The sequence below is a fragment of the Pieris napi genome, chromosome 22, assembly GCF_905475465.1.
Source record: "Pieris napi chromosome 22, ilPieNapi1.2, whole genome shotgun sequence".
NCBI classification, from domain to species: domain Eukaryota; kingdom Metazoa; phylum Arthropoda; class Insecta; order Lepidoptera; family Pieridae; genus Pieris; species Pieris napi.
The window spans coordinates 9,036,696-9,057,420 of NC_062255.1; the positions used below are offsets into that span (position 1 = coordinate 9,036,696).

Consider the following 20,725-nt stretch of genomic DNA (forward strand, 5'->3'; position numbering starts at 1 on the left):
GTAGGTTCGATCCCCGGCCGAGCACGAATGAACTTTTTTTCTATGTGCGCATTTAACATTCGATCAAACGGTGAATGAAAACATCGTGAGGAAACCGGCTTGCCTTAGACCCAAAGTCGACCTTGCGTTCCTGTAACTCACTGTAACGAACTCTCACAGCGGTTTTCGCGCTCAAATCAGTCGTGACGCAGTCATTTTACGATTTGGCATTCTGATAAACAATAAACTACAAGCTCCCTCCGCTTGTCAAGCCGTCATGTGAAATTGCTTAACAGAATACCATGAGATTCGTAAAATTAAGTGAGTAAGGGAGCGTTGTTAGTGCGAGGTAACTCACGTATTAACAAAATCGTACGGCTGGAGGCTGATCACCAACTTGCCTATTACATTGACAAATTATCATAAAACAGATACAAAAATCTGAGGCTCTAAAAAGGTTGTAGCGCCACTGATTTTTTTTTTTAAAGAAAGAGGTTGTATTTAATATCTAAGTATTTACCATAATGAGTAAGACATAAAGTACAGAAACATAGAAGTTCCATTGCTAAATCCTAACATTTGACAGAACATTTTCATTTATGAAATAAATACTTATTTCGAAAAGGTTTGAAGGTCTAACGCTCACTTTCGTTTACGTAATAACGATAAATTAATTATGCCTTAATTACCGCGACTTACTTTGATAGTTACGTTATAACAATACATTTTAACTATGAAAGAAGGCCCTTGACCAATAGGTCACTGGATAGATACGTTTCAAAAGACTAGAGTTTTTAATGCCGTCGATGATGACATTTCTTATTAAATTGGGCTTTAGGCATATATCACGGGGCATTGCTTCTTAAAACAAACTTAACTTATAGTTCATATAATTCTGTCACAAAGTCATATGATGCTGATGCTTGCAGCATTAACTTCTGCCTTGCGATTCTGAAACTCACTTTTCGAACTCTCACAGCGGTTTTGCAGCGGCGGTAGCGCTCAAATCAGTCGTAAAGCAGCAATAAACTGCAAGGTCTCTCCTTTATAAGTTATAACCGCTGTGTGAGTTACAGAATCGCAAGGCTGTTCTCCTACTCTCTTGCTCACATTGTGAGAAGTTAACCATGCTTTGCGAATTGCACAAAAAGTGTGCGACTTTACATGAATTAGGTACAATCTAGCCTATACAATAATTATGGACCAATAAGTAATATTATGTTGACTTTATTTTCTACAATACTAATGAATAGTTTAAACTAATAACTTTCATTGTGTCTGGCAAGGTATAAAAACAATTGAAACTGTCCGGCTATTAAGGTAACATTTTTTCCTAGGTCCCCAAGTAACATATATAAAATTTAGCTTTTATACTCTAACGAAGGTAGAATTATAATTAATTAAAGTTTAGGGGTGTCTCGCAGGGGTAGCAACTGTCATAAGTGTCTGACAATGGATGACGAGATTTCTAAAGTTATCCCTAATAAAATATAAAAGGAGTTAACTCCAAAAAAATTGAGCTTTATACTTTAACAAATTTAAGGCACTATTTGCCCAAGTCACCACTACCCAAACTCTATAGTCCCTGGTCGTTCTTACCTGTATAGGGGACGCGCACAGAAGAACTTTCAGCTTTTATTAAATAACGAAGGTCTGGCCGTCGTGGGCTCTTAGGCCATAAGGTAATGATCATTAACAGTCTTAATGTTCTACAATGTTGACACTATTTTTGTGTTTCCGAGATACCGCACTTGCACTTTAATTCTTTACACTAGGGTTATTAACTAAAAAAGTTTAGTTCTCTTTAGGCGTCTTATTGCTGTCGTGTCAAGAAGTTGGATTGCTTCAGCATTCACATGGCTATGTAGGGTTAAGTGAGCTAAGGGAAACCGTTTCGCTGTATTTAGGACAGTATTCACATTAAGATCCTTGTGAAAACTTTTTTAATGTACCATGGAGCAAAGACAATGTCCCGAAGAAACATGTCCTGAAACCGTTGTATTATTTCTGAATTGCTCTTCGCTTTACAGCCCCAAAGCTGTATGTCATATGTTCAAAGGTTTTATTAAAATTGATAACTGACCCATTAGTTTAAATTTAATTCCTATAATATATAATTCTACTTCTAAATTTTTCTAAATAAATTAAATGACCTTATATACACCAAATATTTTACAATCTCGGCCAATTTATATCCGTCATAGGCTGCTTAATATGCATAAAACTGGTATTTTCACTTTCTCAAACATCGCTGTATCTATTTCAATGCTTTAGATTTTTCCGTATTTCGTTTTATTTTAATAAATGTAATGTTTACACGAGACCGCCTAGATCAAAATGTAATTTAATTATTACAGAATTATTTTTTATGTTTACCGCCTTGAGACCGCCTAGATCAGGGACAAATCAAAGCCTGAATAATAGTGGAGATACGCGGCCGGCTGCAATTTAAATATTAGCAGAGACAGCTGTTTTTCCCGGAAACTCTCCTTAACACTCCTATTGCAGTCATTCTAGTTCTTAATTTGTTGCGAACACTGGATATTCTAGGTGTAATCATGTAATACTAACGCCAATTCAAAATACTTTAATTGGCTACGATTTAACGAACCGGGTCAAACCGGCAGTAGGCTCATCTGATGTTAAGTGATACCGCTGCTCAAGGACACTCAATGCCAGGGCTCGCGAGTGCGTTGCCGGCCTTTTACGAATTGGTACGCTCTTTTCTTGAAGGACCCTAAGTCTTATTGGAAATACTTCAGTGGTTGTCTAAATACTTACCACTAGTTTTAATATGAATAATGAAATATGTGCTGTGTTTTTGTCTTTGTATTCCCGTAATATCCCAAAGGGGCAAGTGACATGTATTTCTATGTCTATTGAAATGATGATAGGCCATTTTGCATTTCAAGTTTTTATTAATATAATTGTCTCTTTATGTTCTTTTTAACTTTTATTTGTATCAATGATGTTCATAATAAAACTACAGGAGAGAACATTTTTAATAGTATATAGTACATATATGTATATATAGTCTGGAGAGTATACTAATATATGGGTAACTAGTCTTTAGTAAGAGATAACAAAATAGGGCCTGCCGCGCTTCTAGTTGTAAAGTTAGTTATTGATTTATTTTTGTGACCAATGTTTTATATATAATTTCTGCTCTTCTAGAGTAGTGTTGTTTTAGTATTGGCTTCAGCCCTCATCCCTGAGTAACCCCGGCTGAGCACCAATGGACTTGTGCATAAAACACTTGCTCATATGGTGAAGGAAAACATCGAAGAAACCGGCACGTCTTCCTAAAAAGTCGGCGGCGTGTGTCAGGCACAAAAGGACCTCTTTAAATTGTCATAGTTATTGTCGTGAATGTATTCTATTTTTGAATTACGTGTTTATAGTCTGTGTTGCCTTCTGTTTAATATTTTTTATAGGTCTGTCTTGTTTGCGAACAGGTGTGCCCATGCTCTTGTATAATAACATCACGTAATTTAACTTCCGAGTGAAGATTAAATAATGTCTTCGATACTATATTTTTACATTACATAACTCTCAATCAAGTATATAAATGAGTTATTCAAATGTATCGAAAGTTATTTTCTAATACTTTACATATTTAGAAGTGATTGAATGTTGGCCATGTGGTGTGCGACTCTCCATAGGCCGCCGAGCGATGCGTCGTTTTCTGTCTTTAAGGGGTTATTTTTCAAAAATTGTTAACATATATATATTATGTACTTTTACCAAGTTATTATCTTAAAATATGTTTTATAAGTTATAATATATAATAACAAACACATAGGTTTAAGATGTACAGTGACCCCACATTTTCCGCTCGGAAATGGATTGGTTGTCGACGCCAGTCGCCAAGATTCGAACCGCTCTTCGTTGATAGATATACAAAGGTATTGGAAAATAGCACAAAAACCTATTTAAGGTTGTTGAAAATCCACTTTCTACTTTATAAGGAGTAAAACACAAAACAGGCCACAACTTTTATAGTATATTTTCTAACAATTTTTATAAACAAGTTTAAACAGGTATTATAAGATTTATTGCCCAGCTTTTAATGAAAGCAATGCACGTATTTCTTTTTCTAGTAGGTGTCAAATGCTAGAATTTTTTTTTATAATAAACTGCCGTTAAAAAAAGTATTGTCTGAAATTTTTGTATTATTCTGAAAAAATATATCGCTATTCCGTGTAATGACGTCCTACATTCTTAGTACTTAAAACAAAGAGAAATGTGTTTGAAAGCAATGATTTTTCAGAATCCAATATACAGAGATATATTATTGTAGGTCTAGGGACGACTAAACTTTTTTCTAAAAGCGAAAATAGCAGAAATGGTATATCATTTACTTTACAATGTTTTTGTAAGTATTCTTAGGTAGACTCAGTAAGCGCTTTATTTGCTTCATTTACTTAAAAAAAATATTCTACGTTAATAGTTCTTTTTTAAATTTGTGTTTTGGTTGCGATGTAAGCTTCAAATGATCAAATCCGTGTTACTAAAGCCAAACATTACCGTAACACACGGACGCGACACGCGATATCATCTGCGCACGCATTCACTAGCCGGCAGACGATATATTCGCGCGCGTTCACATTCGAAATTTAAATATTTGACATTTTATTGTTTTACTTTTATCTATGACTTAGTGGACATGTTTTTTATTTGTGATATGTGTTCTGTGTCTGTGTAGTGGTTTTAAGGATTGCAATTGTACCGGTAAGTTAATTAAATTAAAAGTTATTTCTTACAATCTACAGAAAGCTGCGTAATTTAGGCTATCGTTAGAGTGAAAATATTTTATTTAACTATAAAGAGAACAGAGATTTAAATTTACAATTTAACATATACAACGTTAATATTATGACCAAAAATGCTCTTACGTTTTCCTCGTATTAAAGTTCAATAAGACATAGTCCGTACCGCCAAAGAGCTTTAAGATTCGACTATTACATGTAACAATAACTATTATTAGCAAGACTATTTGCGAATCTCGTCTTTATCACCTTGAGTTAAGGTTTATTTATACCGCTATGTAAGTTAATGGATCTTACCGGTGGTTGGTGGTTGTTGTTCCCGAATTCAAGTGTTATTCGTTCGTTTATCGTACCGTAATGCAGACCTCAGCTTATTCAGTAATGTTATGTCTGAAAATAATATTAAAATTAATTACTTACATGGTAATCGTTACTATTTAAATGGTTCACGAAATATATATTATATACCTACAACAACATATGCTTAAGATTTTTGTTAGAGATAGATGATAAAGAAAATCATCCTGCGGAATTTGGCTTGCCGTAGACCCAAAAAGTAGACGGCGTGTGTCAAGCACATATAGCTGATCGCCTACTTGCCTATGGAAAAGAAAAGAAAAATACAACTACAGTCAAAACCGGTTATAACGACATTGAAGGGACCGTATAGTTGCCGACGTTATATCCGATAGTCGTTATAAGCATTTTACGTTTCATACTCCTCAAGGTATGAGTATCACCAGTATCAAACTGTTCGTTAAAGGCAACAAATTTTTGCAAAATTGTTACAGCGTTAAGAGCCTCGAAAATCGTTGTTGGCTGAAACTGTTCGTTGGGAGAAAGTGCGTAGGTAATAATATGCCTAAATATTCATTCAATGCCTTTAAATAAGATTTAAAATCGTTTGTATTGTTTTGTTTTGCTGAGACAAGAAGCGGTTGGTCGTTATAGCCGATGAATATCGATAAAATTTCGTCGTTGTAAGCGATATGTCGCTGTATCCGATGTTGTTATAAGCGGTTTGTTTACTGAATAGTTTACTAGGGATTCGGACGGGACCATACAATCTGGTTGTAATAACCGATAGGTCGTTGTAAACGATGTCGTTATAAACGGTTTTGACTGTAATTAAATTTACAAAAGAAATTATTGAGAGAATTTTTTGTTCGATTATGAAATATTTACTTATCGTTGATAAAGGTTTTAATTGCTAACAAATTCTGGAACCTAGAAGGAGATGCGAATCCCCGTAGAAACGTTGGCAATTTACGTTGGTTAATCTTAGATAATCGATTACGAAGTAACGTGCAATATTAACGTAAGCATTCATAATGATAGATTTCAATAAGTTACATCACGTATGTAGGAACTGGACTGGGATAATTATATTGACAAGTTTTTCCGTACAATCTCCACAGAGTCCGAACTCTATGAACGAAAATCTAAATATAATCTGTGATTTTTATTGGAGGGAACGTGACTTGTTTTATTCAGGCGTGTTAATCTGACAATGTTTATCATATGTTATCAACACAATGACATTTCTTTCAATGCCTAATTTTTATTAAATGCTCTTTTAGGGATTTACTCTTATAAAGGGATTTTACATTCTGCGCACGCATTCAATAGCCGGAGTTAAGACTAGAGGGCGAACTCTATGAACGAAAATATAATCTGTGATTTTTTTATTGGAGGGAACTGGAGTTATTTTATTTGGGCGTGTTCGTGTCTATGTAAATTTAACAAATTTTATCATACCATATCATTACAATCAAACTGTTTTCAATGCTTTATTTTATATTAAAGGCCCTTTTAAGGAATTTATACCTATGGCTTTTACTTTAGTAAGCTCAGATTAGTCAAAAATGTATGAATCACTAAGATGGTGCACTATGCAATGCCGGATAGATAAACATTCTTAAGATTTTCGCGAATACTTAATTTCTTCAAAGGATGTTGGGAAATTAAATTTACGACATATGTGCAAATTACTCGTAGTTTATAAGCTTCGTTGGATTAGTATATACATAACCAGGTCAATGATTAGGGAGGCAATGCTCAGGCTACCAGGTAACCTAGAGAGGAAAAAATATAAATACTTTTCATAGTAATAAATAATAGTAAATATATACAATAAATATATTGAGATATTAATCGATAAAGTCTTGATCAATTATTATTTATAAAAAACATATATTTAAATAATACATTACCGGATTAGTTTAATTTAAATAAATCAAATGCTTAGCAATCGTGTCGAGGCTGCCTAATGAAAGGGGAGGGGTATAATAGATTAACGTAAGTATCAATTAAGAAATAAAACTAATCTAATGATACAGTGAGTAAACGCCGTTTTATTTTTTTATTATTTAGGTTATTATGTAGATTAAGAGCTGTGTTGGCCTAGTCGTTTCAGCGTGCGACTCTCATCCTTGAGGTCGTAGGTTTGATCCCCGGCTTTGCACCAAAGGACTTTCTTTCTATTTGCGCATTTAATATTCGCTCGAACGGAGAAGGAAAATCGTGAGGAAACCGGCTTGCCTTAGACATTAAAAAGTCGACGGCATGCGTCAGGCACAGGAGGCTGATTACCTACTTGGCTATTATATTTACATATGATCATGAAACGGATACAGAAATCTAAGGCCCAGACCTAAAAAAAAGGTTGTAGCGCCACTGAATTTTTAAGAAATCTTTATTCAGGAACAAAAATAACTTATAATATTCTACTAATCAAATGAATTTAATTATTTGTAGCAAAACATCTCTTATTCCGACTTCTATAAATGAGAGACTGTTACCGGTTTTATGCAAAACCACTTTCCACGCTTTACTGATTAAGTAGCTTTAAGAAAATTTGTATGATAATTTTTTAACTGTTTTAGTTTGAGTTTTGCAATTCATTTAAATTAACTATATTTTGGACTGTCTAGAACGATTATTTGATCAAATCTGAGCAGTTTTTTATAGAACAGGGGGCAAACGGGCAGGAGGGTCATCTGAAATTAAGTGATACTGCCCATAGATACATTGCCAAGAATGGCTTTTAAGAATTGGTACGCTCTTTTCTTGAAGGTCCCTAAGTCGAATTATTAAATACTTCAGTGGGTAGCTGGGTTCCACATAGTGGTGGCGCGTGGAAAGAGAAAAGCAGTGTTGGATTTAGCGTGCGACTCTCATCCCGGAGGTTCGAACGTCATCTATGTGCGCATATAACAATCGCTCGTGTTAACATACCTGTATGCCTGATATGAAGGCTGATCACCTACTAATAGAAGAAAAATCACGAAACAGACAGAAATCTGATTCTAAAACCACGGGCTATAGGTTTTTCATTTCAGGTGTGGATGGACTATTAAACGCAGGCGGGACTGCACGACATACCTAGTTTGTTTAATGTTTATAAAAACTAAAAAGGAATGCATGCGGCCATAATAATAATAATAATAATTTATTGCAAGAATATGGTACAAAAATGTGTAAGGTGGTACAATAGTTCGCATATTCTGCGACACATAATGCGTACAAATTTGTCTGTAAAGGAATTTAACATTTTACATTATTAGTCATATGAATTAGTCAATTCTTATATTATTTGTATCGTACATATCATATCATACTACAACTTAATAGCGTTTCAGCGTCGGTATTTGTAGCTTCCAATTACAAAACCTATGTATTTGTATACCATTTGAGTTCTCTTGATATCCTGATGATGAATACATATAAACTCGGCCAAGAGTTGCTGAGGCTAAGGTTTTTGTTATATTACATAGTAGTAAACTATTCAACTCCAGTCATCGTGACAACCATGCTTTTTTGGTGGTTATGCCATTAAATTGTAGCTTATGTGAAACGTTGGTACTTTCAACACAGCGCCATCTGTTAGATTTGTGAATGTCAAATAATAAACAAATAATTTGAAATAAAATAATATTGCGGCTAAATTAAGATGTAAGCTATCCTATCTTTTAACTTAGATCAAACTGCACACGGTGTGCAAATTTGATTGAAATCGGTTAATTAGCTTAAGAGTCCATAGCGGACAAACAACGTGACGCGTAATTTATATATATATTAAGATATAAAAACAATATTGAAATGCGATAATCTTTCTAACAATGAAACACTTTTTAAAATGCGAACGAAACAAAAACAGATAAGCTCAGTTATTAATATTAGAATTGGTGATTCAAGCCAATCATTGCGTCTGAAATATAGAATAACCCTGCTGGAACAAAGTGTGTACAGGCGTCATTGCGATAAGTAGAGCGTACCAGCCCGGTGTTTTTAGCTCAGTCAATTAATGTTTTATAACCATTTTTATTCTTTCCATACTCCAGCAGTACAGTAGCTTAATTTTTTATATAAAACTAGCTGGCCTGGCGAACATCGTACCGCCTAACAGTCGATTCTTTTTTTTTTTAATACTTATTCTGCTAATCGGGACACCGGTCTAGCTAAGATAAAAAAAAAGTTGATAAGACAACAAATACATTATGTCAAAAAATAAAAATTTACCTTCCCGGAACCCCTCCACTAACACTTGAACTTTATGATATAGTATTAAAGTTCAAATTGACTTTTAAGTATTATTACTAATATTATGTATGGGAATATAGAAAAGTGTTGTTTTTAGACTTTTTCACTCAATTTTTTTAATTTTTCTCTCCGTAAGAACCATCCTCGTACTTCAAAGATAATTTTAAAAAAAGAATTGGCCAAATCGGTCATGCCGTTTTCATGTTATGTCGTGACAATGGAAAACGGGTTTCATTTTTATATATATAGACTAGCTGACCCGGCAAACGGCGTTTTGCCATGTATATTATTTCTAGAAAACATTTTTTTAGTTCAATAAAAATAACTACTATATTAAAAAATAGGGGTTGAACGTAGAGGGGTGACAATTAAGGGTTGTATGTATTTTTACTTTTAATTAAAACAAAAAGTTTGGTCTAAAAAATAAAAATTTAGGGGGGATGAAAAATTGATGTTGTCCGCTTCTCAGACATACTCAATATGCATAAAATATTCATAAGAATCTGTGGATTTTGTTTAGTCTGGAGGAATGTATATTTCTTGTCAAAGGACTGTGCGTTGTATTGCTAGTTTATATAATCCCAAGTGACATAGTATGCCAGTGTGACCAGCATTAATCCGTAAGGAATGTATGTCCCATTGCGGTCATCAAGTCAATTTTCCTCTAACGGAATATAACTTCATAACGTGGCTACATTTAATTTAAACTGTAAAAAATATAAAAAGTTTTCCTAATTTGCAGTACTAAATAAATATACTGAGTATTCAAAATTTTATTTATTCATAAAATATAAACAATATACTATTAAAATAATATGTTAATTATATCATTATTGATATTAATAATGGATCCATTTCGTAATTCAATAACGTATTTTAACTTTATTATGAATTAATAAGAGGGAAAAAGGAAGATATGTTATGAATTTAATTGTCATTAAAAACTTTTATTTCTTCGATATTAAAAACACATGGCATTTTAATTTAAAAATCGTCATTTGAGATTGCAATAAATGTTGCATAAAATATAAAATACTAATATTTCATAAATTCTCTTTACATAATTTTCATCTCAATCGCTCTCTCCCTTTTCTTCGACAAAATCGCTGCACATCTTCGTGACGTATCTGTAAAAATTATACCCTCATGCGCCTAAAGAAGTTTCACTTCAAAAAGCAAATTTAAATGGTACTCAAAACTATACACAGCCATAAGGGAGGTGCTGAACAGAACACGGCGGAAACTGATTGTCCGCTCTAGATGGTTCCATGCTGTCCACGACGCTCAGATATGAGCTGTACTGCCTTGCGCTTCTGTAACTCACTTTTCGTCTTTTCGAACTCTCACAGCGGTTTTCGCAGCGGCGGTCGCGCTCAAATCAGTCGTGAAGCAGTCATATAACGATTTGGGATTTTGATAAACAATAAACTACAAGCTCCCTTCGCTTGTCAAAACGTAATGTGAAATTGCTTAACAGAATACCATGAGATTCCAAAAATGACGTGAGTGACGAAGGGAGCGTTGTTAGTGCGAGGTGAACTCACGGAACAGAATCGCACGGCTGAAGAGAACACATACTTCATTTGTATAGAACACATACTCTACAGTACTAAAATAAAAGTTATGTATTGATTGACGGATATATAAGACTACTTATTTATGTAATGGTAGGGTAATTTATCGGGGACCCAATAAGCAATAACGGCGTGAGATCGAATCGAGAAAATCGATCAATCATTAGCTAACCGCGTCTTTCCAATTTCTGAAGTGAATTGTTTATTTATTTCGTACTTTCATACATTTTAACTTAAATTATAAAATTATAATTAGAGTTAATAAATGTAATTATATCCAACACACAGATATTGTATTTACAATTTTCTTCTCGAATTGCTTATAAAGAGAGGATAGCCCTCCCTGAAACGCCGGCAACCCACTTAAATAGGTGTCTATGAACTGCGATGACTTCCCTTTAAGGGCCTGTTTGCAGTCCTATCCCATAAAAATAGCTCTTTATTTAAATTTCTAAACAATTGAACGTGTAATTCTATTTCTATAGTGTAGTGCAAAGTTATAGCAAGTGAGCTGTTACATACTTAAAATTAATAAATAATAGTTTAAAAAAACTAAAAAACACGCTTTTAGAGCACATCAAACTAAAAAGTGAAAAATAATTCCTAATTTAGGCTGAAAATGGTAATGAACAAAAAATACTGGTATTATTGTGAAAAAGCGTGGGTTGCTCTATAGACGAAAAATATGGCACAGAGCGCCGTTTGATGTGCTTTAAAAGCGTGTTTTTTAGTTTTTTTTAACTATTATTTATTTTTTAGTTTTTTTTTTCGGATTATTGCATTGTCATCGATCTTTGACAGGTGCGCAAAATTTGAATAAAATCTGTCCGTTTAAAGTGGGTCAAAATCGAGTCCGAAGGAGTTGGTTACATACATACATACATACATACAGGTGAAGCTAATATAAAGCGTGTAAAAAAAAAGATATAGAATATATTTTGCAAAAGGCATATTATATTAGAAAAGATCAATACCTAATAAGTATTAGAAATTTATTTGAAAAAAATATATAACGATCTTCCACAATTATCGCTCAAACTCGCAAGAAGTGTGTATTACGTGTGTTTGTAGGTCAATAGGCACAGATTTGTATTAACAGTGCGAGGCTAAAGTAACGCCCCATTTCCTCAGTGAACAAGTAACAACATAATCTAATAATCATACAGATTACTATTATATTATTATATGTTATGTTTGTAGTGCTATGTTAAAGGTTTATGACGTGAAATTGTTAGCACCATTTCGGGCCTCCTCCATGGTGATTTATCAGGATCAAATTATGTAATTCTTTTCATATTTTATTGTAAAAGAAAATAATGTTAATTAATTAAATGAACAAGAAATATACCTAACTTACTTTTTTTAATTGATTACAATTATATTTATTCTTAATCGACTTTATAAAAACTGAATATTGGAGATTTAAAAAAAAACTTTTTTTCTAGAATTCTTTAAAAATCTTTTCCCACAAAAAGTACTTTCAGATATAATTAAATGTTTATTATCTAGGCCCTTCCACTTCCGGTACTGTAAAAAATTTTTGTTACCACATTAATAAATTTAAACTGAAAATGTATACAAACCTGTAAAAAATCTAGAAAAACTGTTACTCATTACAAAAAAATTCTCAACAAGATTATGTATGTCACCGCATTTTTTTTTAATGTAACGGGGGCAAACGGGCACGGGGCTTATCTGATTTTAAGTAATTCCACCGCGCATAGACACTAACATGGCCAGAGGTATCGCATATGCGTTGTCGGCCTTTTAATTTTTCATTAGAATTGGTACGCTCTTTTCTTGAAGGACCCTAAGTCGAATTGGTGGAATTTTAGTGAAATTAAGTTATTTACAAAATATGAATAAGACAGATGCAACAACAATAGTAAGATATCGATAAATCTATTGATTACAGTTATTCTTCTCTGTGATAGGTGACAACTCAAACATTTTATATAAAACGTGTTTATGTTTAGTTTTTTAATCTGACCATCTGGCAATATCAATCTGTGGAGGCGAGATTTCCTTTGTTTTATTGCGCTTTGTCGTCTTAATTGTCAATAACGATTATTGTATTGTGTATTGATTCGAAATTTAGGTCATTTTCTGTGTATTTCTTTTTAACTGAGCTCTTGTAACTTTATTAATATAGACTATATACATACTTAAATATATTCTGCAACAAAGCCTAGAATAAAAATAAAAATTAAAAAAAAGGATTCGTTTTAGTAGACTATAAACTTTTTATAATCTTATGGATTTGACGATTTTACCGACCACCGACTTTATCGACTTATTCTTGCCCTAGACTTTAGATTCAGTCGATAAATTTATCATCTAAAGGTCTTTGGCGAGTGGCGAGTGTGTTTTTATTCTAAATTAATAAAACCATTTCGACATTAAACATGATTTTGACGGAAAAAGTTGAAAGGAGTATCGTTGTGTTTTAACAATACCTTTAGGTCCAACTTGTCTACTGCAAAATTGCGGTAGAAATCACGCCTCTATATAAATATTAAATCGAAATAGTACGTTCTCATATCAACTAGTTTTTACTAATATCGTATATATATATATATGTTGCACATATAGCACCATCTATCGTGGTAAGTAAAAAAGTCGTTATTACTGTTAGTGAAATGCGCGCAATTTAACTAGAAATTATGTTAACTGTTTCAACTCACGCTTGGTGGCGCTACGTTATAAATGAATCATCCAGATATAATAGCTTGTTAGTAATATAGACTATTCTAAACTCGTAAATATTAGAAAATCACATATACATATTACCAACATTATAAAAATTTGAATTTTTATTAGCGGCGCTGTATTTTTAATACAGATTATATAGATCAATTTAAAATATTAAAATACTTTCATTTTGCTTAAGAGAGAAACAATAATTTATAGCCTAACCTTAATGAAAACGAAATAATAAAATGTATTCATACAAATGTAAAAAAAATTTAATCTAATAAAAATAATTTAAGATATAAAAGACTGGCCTTGTTAAAGTTTACATTAAATATGACTTGATTCACAGAGCGACGTTAAAAATTTGAGAACATTTTTACGCATATATTATCAGCTGGTAAATGCCAATGTCAAAATTGGCGCGTAATATGTAAAACTTCTGATAAATCGTGAAACCACGCTTATTGTGCAAACTTGACTCAAAATGATTCTGTGCATAATATAATAGGTATATTTAATAATATCAAAGTTTATTTACGATATTTTTATTTCCATCAATTGGTTACACCACAGGACATCAGCCATGCGATTCTGTAACTCACTTTTCGAACTCACACAGCGGTTTTCGCATCGGCGGTCGCTCTGAAATCAGTCGTGAAGCAGTCATTATATGATTTGGCATTCTGATAAACCATAAACTACAATCCACCACCTTTACAGATATGCATGTTTCCTCACGATATTTTCCTTCACCGTTCAAGCACATAGCGCATAGCGCACATAGAAAGAAAGTCCGTCGGTGCACAGCCGGGGATCGAACCTACGACCTCAGGTATGAGAGTCGCACGCTGAAGCCACAAGGCCCACACTACTCAGTATCATCATATAACAAACAATTTATTATTCAACCCAAGTCAAAAGATAGTGAAATTACAAACGGTATTTAAGCGAGAACAACAAATGAAAGTGGCAGGTGAGCGAGGCATATTTCTGACAAAATCATTTGATACCGTCGGCCGGTCACGCCTCGGCGCCTCCATAGATCACCGCAGCGTAGAGGCGTTTTTATACATACAATACCGTTTTATACAACTCTCCAATAAGGCAGACAGTTATGCGTTATATGTTTTATACAATATTTAATATAAATTAAATATTGTATAAAACATATAAAACTAACTGCAAGGTTAGTTCTATATGCCTATATTTAATAAATTAACTCACACAATAATTATCTAAAGTTACAAAATATAAATTATCTGTGAAGAAGAAAGATTGGCATTTGGCTAATGTGTATTATAATGTAGACAATAATAGCAAATGTATACTGTACAACAGTATTATAGCTTTCGCGCTCGGTAATAATCATACAAATCAAAACTAGAGCTTAATAAAAAGTATTATTCACCCACTACACTGTTTTCTAAGAGATACTAGCGCAAGACGATTGCATTGCTTATAATCGAAGAACAAGAGGTGCACGTCATATTTCTTGCTTTCTACGCGTATATGTTATTGTTATCTGTGGTTCAGATTCGCGCTTTAGACATTCGATATTCAAAATTTGAATGTAGTCTGTATTCGTCCTACTCTGTTTTTTGTGCAAAGGTCGTGACTCTGTGATGTGGTATATAATAGTGACATTGTTTTTAATATGGCTGCTGGAGAATTTCCGGCGGAAGGAATCACGTTTGTTTAATCATCAGTGTGTCCAAATGTTAGTATGACTTTATTTTTTTTAATTTGCATATAACGTGGGAACCGATTTCTACATGTGATGTCTAGTAGATGTCTATCTAGATCTTTTCGAATCCTATCAATAAAAATATTACAATTCTAAAACAAATATTAGTAATTTAATTAAGTTATCATAGAAAGTTGCCCCTTTTTCCTTTTAAAATATACGGCATTGTTTGCAGTGACATCTATTGACGAGTGGAACAATTTCTAAGTGAAACTTGAGAGGTTCCCGCCTTTTTATATACGCAAAAATAATTTCTTATCTACATTGATATTATGAACATAATATAGAAACGAATTTAAAATTCGTATTTATTAATATAGACTCTCATTCCTAAGGTCGTAGGTTCGATCCTGGGCTGTGAACCAATGACTTTCAGTCTATGTGCGCATATAACATTCGCTTGAACGGTAAAGGAAAATATCGTGAGTAAACCAGCTTGCCTTAGACCCAAAAAGTCGACGGTGTATGTCAGGAACAGGGGGCTGATCACCTACTTGCCTTTTAGATTGACAAACAGCAACAGGTACAGAATCTGAGGCCTAAAAAGGTTGTAGCGCCATTGAAAATTTTATGTTTAATTATTTAAAAATAAGGTAACATAATGTACACTTGTCAGTAAAGAAATACATATTAATGCTTCTAATTTTTTTACTGCCAGTTCTCAAATCAAGGGCGTAGAACGGGAGAGAAGAACTCTTTTTAATCGCCATTTTTTTGTTTTACAAAATGTTTGTAAGGAGCTGCAACCATTACACCATGTCCCATGTGACATTTTAAGTAATTAATATTGTTAATAAATCTTTGCCCTTGTATTTAGGAATCTAAATTCCGTGTTGACATTTATTGGAAACAATGCCGAATATTTGAACAAAAATATTTATTGCATATTACAATTGCATCACAATTTCACAGAAATTTTATCATGACAATCAATTATAATGTTTTGTGTGTTGCGTGTCTATTTTTTTATTCTTTACGTGTTCGATTGACGTGTATTAACATACACACTTTTAATCATCAGACAAAACATGTCTTGTCAAAATAATGACGCGTTTTTTGTATGATGAATGCAATGAAGAATGTTGGTTTAGTTGGCTGGAAGTCTTCCACGTTCCGCTTCACAAGACAATTTCTTTTGCGAATCGACTCCCAGTGGGGACACTACACCACAGACTAGAGATACCTGGGAGATACAACCTTCAATTGTTTACATACACTCCTCTTTCAAAGGCCGGCAATCCGCCAAAATAGGTGACCATGTGCTGCGATGACTGCTCTTTTTGGACGTCCCGTAGGTTTGTTGGCTCCTACAAGAGTTTAGCATCACAATTGTGCACCAATGGACTGTCACGTACCGAAACCAAAACCAAGGATTCAAGCGCTACCAATTTTTTTGGGGTGATTCATGTTTTAAAGATTTTGAAAAAAAATCTGTTATTATAACTAAATAATGTTTTGTTGCATTTTTTTAATTATGAAATGGTTACATGTTGAGTCCCGACTGCATCAATATACTATTTTAATGAACGCAATTACCTAACACTAATTATTAAATACTGTAAGAATAATTTCAGAGCCACGATCATGTAAAAATGCAATACATTTTTGAAATACAATAAATTGTAGACTTGACTTTGATTTAATTATTAATGGAAAAAGCTTGCCTTAATTTTATTGGTAAAAGTCTGGCCAACTATAGATTTTAATATTATGTACGTAATATTATGAAGTAATATTAAATTCATTTGCCACCAAAGATTCTCACAGATGAGTTCGGTATTCTTTAGGCAATAAACCCAAAAATATAAACAAATCGAACATTTTTGGTACGGTTTTTAATAGATCAGCCAATGCCGATATATAAAAATTAAGGAGGTCGCAAAAAATTGTGCCAATATGATATTCAAGGGGAAGATACGGGCCGGAACTTACCAGATGATGATAATTAAAAGAACTTTCCGAGAGATGCCATAATCATTGCTTGGTTTGATAAAAGATTGTGAATGTCGTAATCATAGTTTTTAGAAATCTTACCCAATAATCAAATTAAATTTAAATGAACGAGTTTTGGAGCGGAAAAGTCTTTGTTAACTTCTAATTTTAATTGCAAATTTAACAAGCAATTCATCAAAAAATCAGCCTTCCGTATATTTTTAGACGAAAGTTATTTCTTTAGATATAAAACCAGGATCACTTTCTGGTCATACTGGTTCTTGATTGCGGATAATTCTTGAAACAAATTTGAGTTAAAATTAAAATCGACCAATAGTTGCGGGTGCGTTTAAATTTACTTTAAATACGTGACGTAGACCACGCAAGTCATCAACAAAAAGATCCAGTACCACCTTTTTAGGTCTGGGTCTCAGATTCCTGTATTCTAATAGAAAACTAGGTGATCACACAGCTGTAAATGCCGTCGACTTTCTGGGCCTAATGCCGATGTTTTCCTAAACAAAGTCAAAGTTAAAAATAATTTATTCATATAGGTAACTTTACACTTATGAACGTCAAAAAAGAAATATACATTAAATGCTTCTAATTTTACACATACTGCCAGTTCTCAAATCAAGGGCGTAGAACGGACGAGAAGAACTGGCAATAAATCCTCCGCCACTCTTTTAAATTGCCAAGTTATTTGTGTTACACAACGTTTGTAAGGAGCTGCAACCATTACAAATTGTTCCACATGACATCTTAAGTAATAAATAATAATAAAATAAATTAAAAACGAAGATTTGTCCTCTATCAAGTCTCTATCGAGCCAAGATAGTCCAAGTTTCTACTCCATACAGGAAGATACCACGTAATAATATGTATGTAAATGACAAAATAATAAAATCTGATAAGTATTTAAAATGCTACGCATTCTATTCTTTCTTGTGATAGAAAGCATAACACGATGTTCATCAGTTTTTGATGTCTATCGGGCGTGCAAATGTAAATAATAACTTTTATATAACTGATATATAGTAATTTATTAATAGATTTAAACATAATGTATTCAATAAGTTTAAAAGGGCTTCACATTAGGAGCTCAAAAGAATAAATTACAAAATTAAAACTGGTGTCCAATCGCGTGTAATTATTATAATTAAGTACTCCTCAAAATAAAATAGACGTTTTGTCGAAGAGAATAAAGTTCATATTCATATATTTTATCTTAAATTGATAAAATTAAGAACAGTCTTAGCTTAGTGCCCTTTAACACTGGCTCGTACGGTGAAGGAAAGATCATGAGGAAACCATAACCATAGACCCGAAAGTCGACGGCGTGTCACAGGCTCAGAAAGTTGATCACCTATTAAGAAATCAAATTATACCACTATATAATACTTACTACCCACAGATACAGACATCTGAGACCAAGACCAACGGCTGTAGAGCCACTTTTTTATCTTAGATTAGGTACTACAAACAAAACACTATCACGATCAACATCACTATCAGCCTTTGTTGTACGGTAAAAATAGCAGCTTCCCGCTTTATCCGTCCCGATTAGGTCTTTAAAACTAGGGATTTGTTTGCATGCAAACAAAACTACGCAAGAAATAATTAATTAATTATAAATTACTACTTTTTAAATTATACTGACACAATAAGATTGATAATAATCAATAGGTGACTATATTTCGTCTTGATATAGCTTAAATACTCGTACTTTTCTATACAAAAATAATAATAATATATTCTTTTATATAGACAGCAGGCTAATCTGATGTCATTGCCATTGCCGGAGGACTCGCAAGACCCTTTAAGGGTCTCTTCTCGCTATTTTCTTGCTTATCCTAAGTCAAATTGGTTCGGAAACACTTCCATCGGCAGCTCAACAAATCCCAAAAAACAGTTTAGTTCCTAAACAAAGTCGTTGGCTGTAGAATAGATATGGTCAATCTATCTTAGTACTATGCTTTTTTTGACTTTCGCAATATTCATAATACAATTCATGATATATCCTCATTCATATACAGCCATGAATACATCAAATATCTGTGAGTTTCAGAATAAAATTTGAATAATTATATTAATTCAAATTTAATTACGAGTTTTATTTATTATCAAAATAAAATTAAGAGCTGAATTGTTGCATTATTATGCAATTTAAATTTACATAATCGCTTCTAACAAATTTCACTTTTCATACACACACGGAAAACTTGTTTGGAATGGTGTGAAAAGTTAGATATTTGGTAAAAAATTTAAAGCATTTTTTCATTTCTTTTCCAATCATTTGGAGTGTATTGCAGACACAATAATGTGTCTGTTCTATTCGTTTTATAGCAAGGTGAGGGGGGAGGCTTAGGGTCTATATGTGAATGTTAGGTAAAAAATAAATGTGAATTGCAAAATATTTAAAGTGCATAATTTTCCGGTGTTTACTGTTATTTTTCTTTAGAAATAATTTTACTTTTTTAGGAAAATTTATAAGTAAGATACTGTGAGGCGATTAATTTCTGAATATTCCCGTTCTTATATATATTAATAATAATATTTATTAATAAATATTATTAGAATGATAGAAATATATGTATATATTTAATTAATATAGATATAGTAGTGGGTTCCCAGATGCTATTAATTACATTTTTATTGCTATTATATTTCGTGTATTATACTTATTAAATTGAAGTTTATCTGGTATAGTAATAAAAAAAAACAGATAATATTTAGTTCCTAAATCAATCGCACCTATTTAGGTATTATTATATTTTTATATTAATATTGTAAATTTAATTCTGATAAAACGAACAGCCAGCACTGAGCCACCTAAGACGTAGTCTTCCGTATTCTAAAATCTAACATGTTTTTGACGCTAACTTCGACTTCAAATTGTGATTGTCAATTGTCATGTCAAAGACAGATTACTCCACTTTAGTATAAGAGATCGTCCCTTTTGATATCAGTAAAAATATGTTTTAAACGTGACAAATTAAAAGTATTTTGACGTTTTGGTCTATTTTCATTTGGTAAATTCATAACAGTCTCATTATATAGGAATGGGTGAGAGCGAGGCCGGTGGCCGTTCAGTTGCTCATCACGCGTAATTCGACATGGTCAAGTGTATAATTACTTTACCGTGAATTTTGCGTATTTGACAATTTTGTGGATTAAGTGATAAGTGCGTAATTTGGATGTGTTTAAGGTTCATTGACTGATGTAAAATTTTGTTATTCGTATGAATGTGCTTTTTTTTTGTTTTGCGCTGGGAGTTTGTTGGTTAATTAGTTTTTAGATTAAAACAGTGTTTATAGTGTGTTGGGATTCAAAAGGATCTTAAGAAATTTCTGACAGATTTCAAATAAACTGAAGAAGGTTATAAAGACGTGTAATTTTTTTGTGTAGTTTTTTTAAATCGATTTGAAAAATTAAAAAAAAATGTCACGTTATACATTTATTTTACTGAGCAGACATTTTAGATATTATTA

At 32.7% G+C, this 20,725-nt stretch overlaps 1 protein-coding gene across 3 annotated transcripts in view; it reads left to right on the forward strand.

The window, feature by feature from the left end:
• The window catches only part of LOC125060642 (espin), a 102,318-nt gene that overhangs the window by 8,061 nt on the left and 73,532 nt on the right, over positions 1 to 20,725 (forward strand). Inside the window, exon 1 of one of the 3 annotated variants that reach the window (XM_047665629.1) lies at positions 4,560 to 4,710. The exons of 1 other annotated variant lie outside the window; for it this stretch is intronic. Coding sequence is in view for 1 of the 2 variants with exons in the window: in XM_047665626.1 (XP_047521582.1) it covers positions 15,181 to 15,275 (95 nt within the window). In the remaining variant the exon portion in view is untranslated. Of the gene's footprint in view, positions 1 to 4,559; positions 4,711 to 15,033; positions 15,276 to 20,725 lie in introns of those variants that run through there. One more of the 3 variants, XM_047665626.1, reaches the window with a different exon arrangement.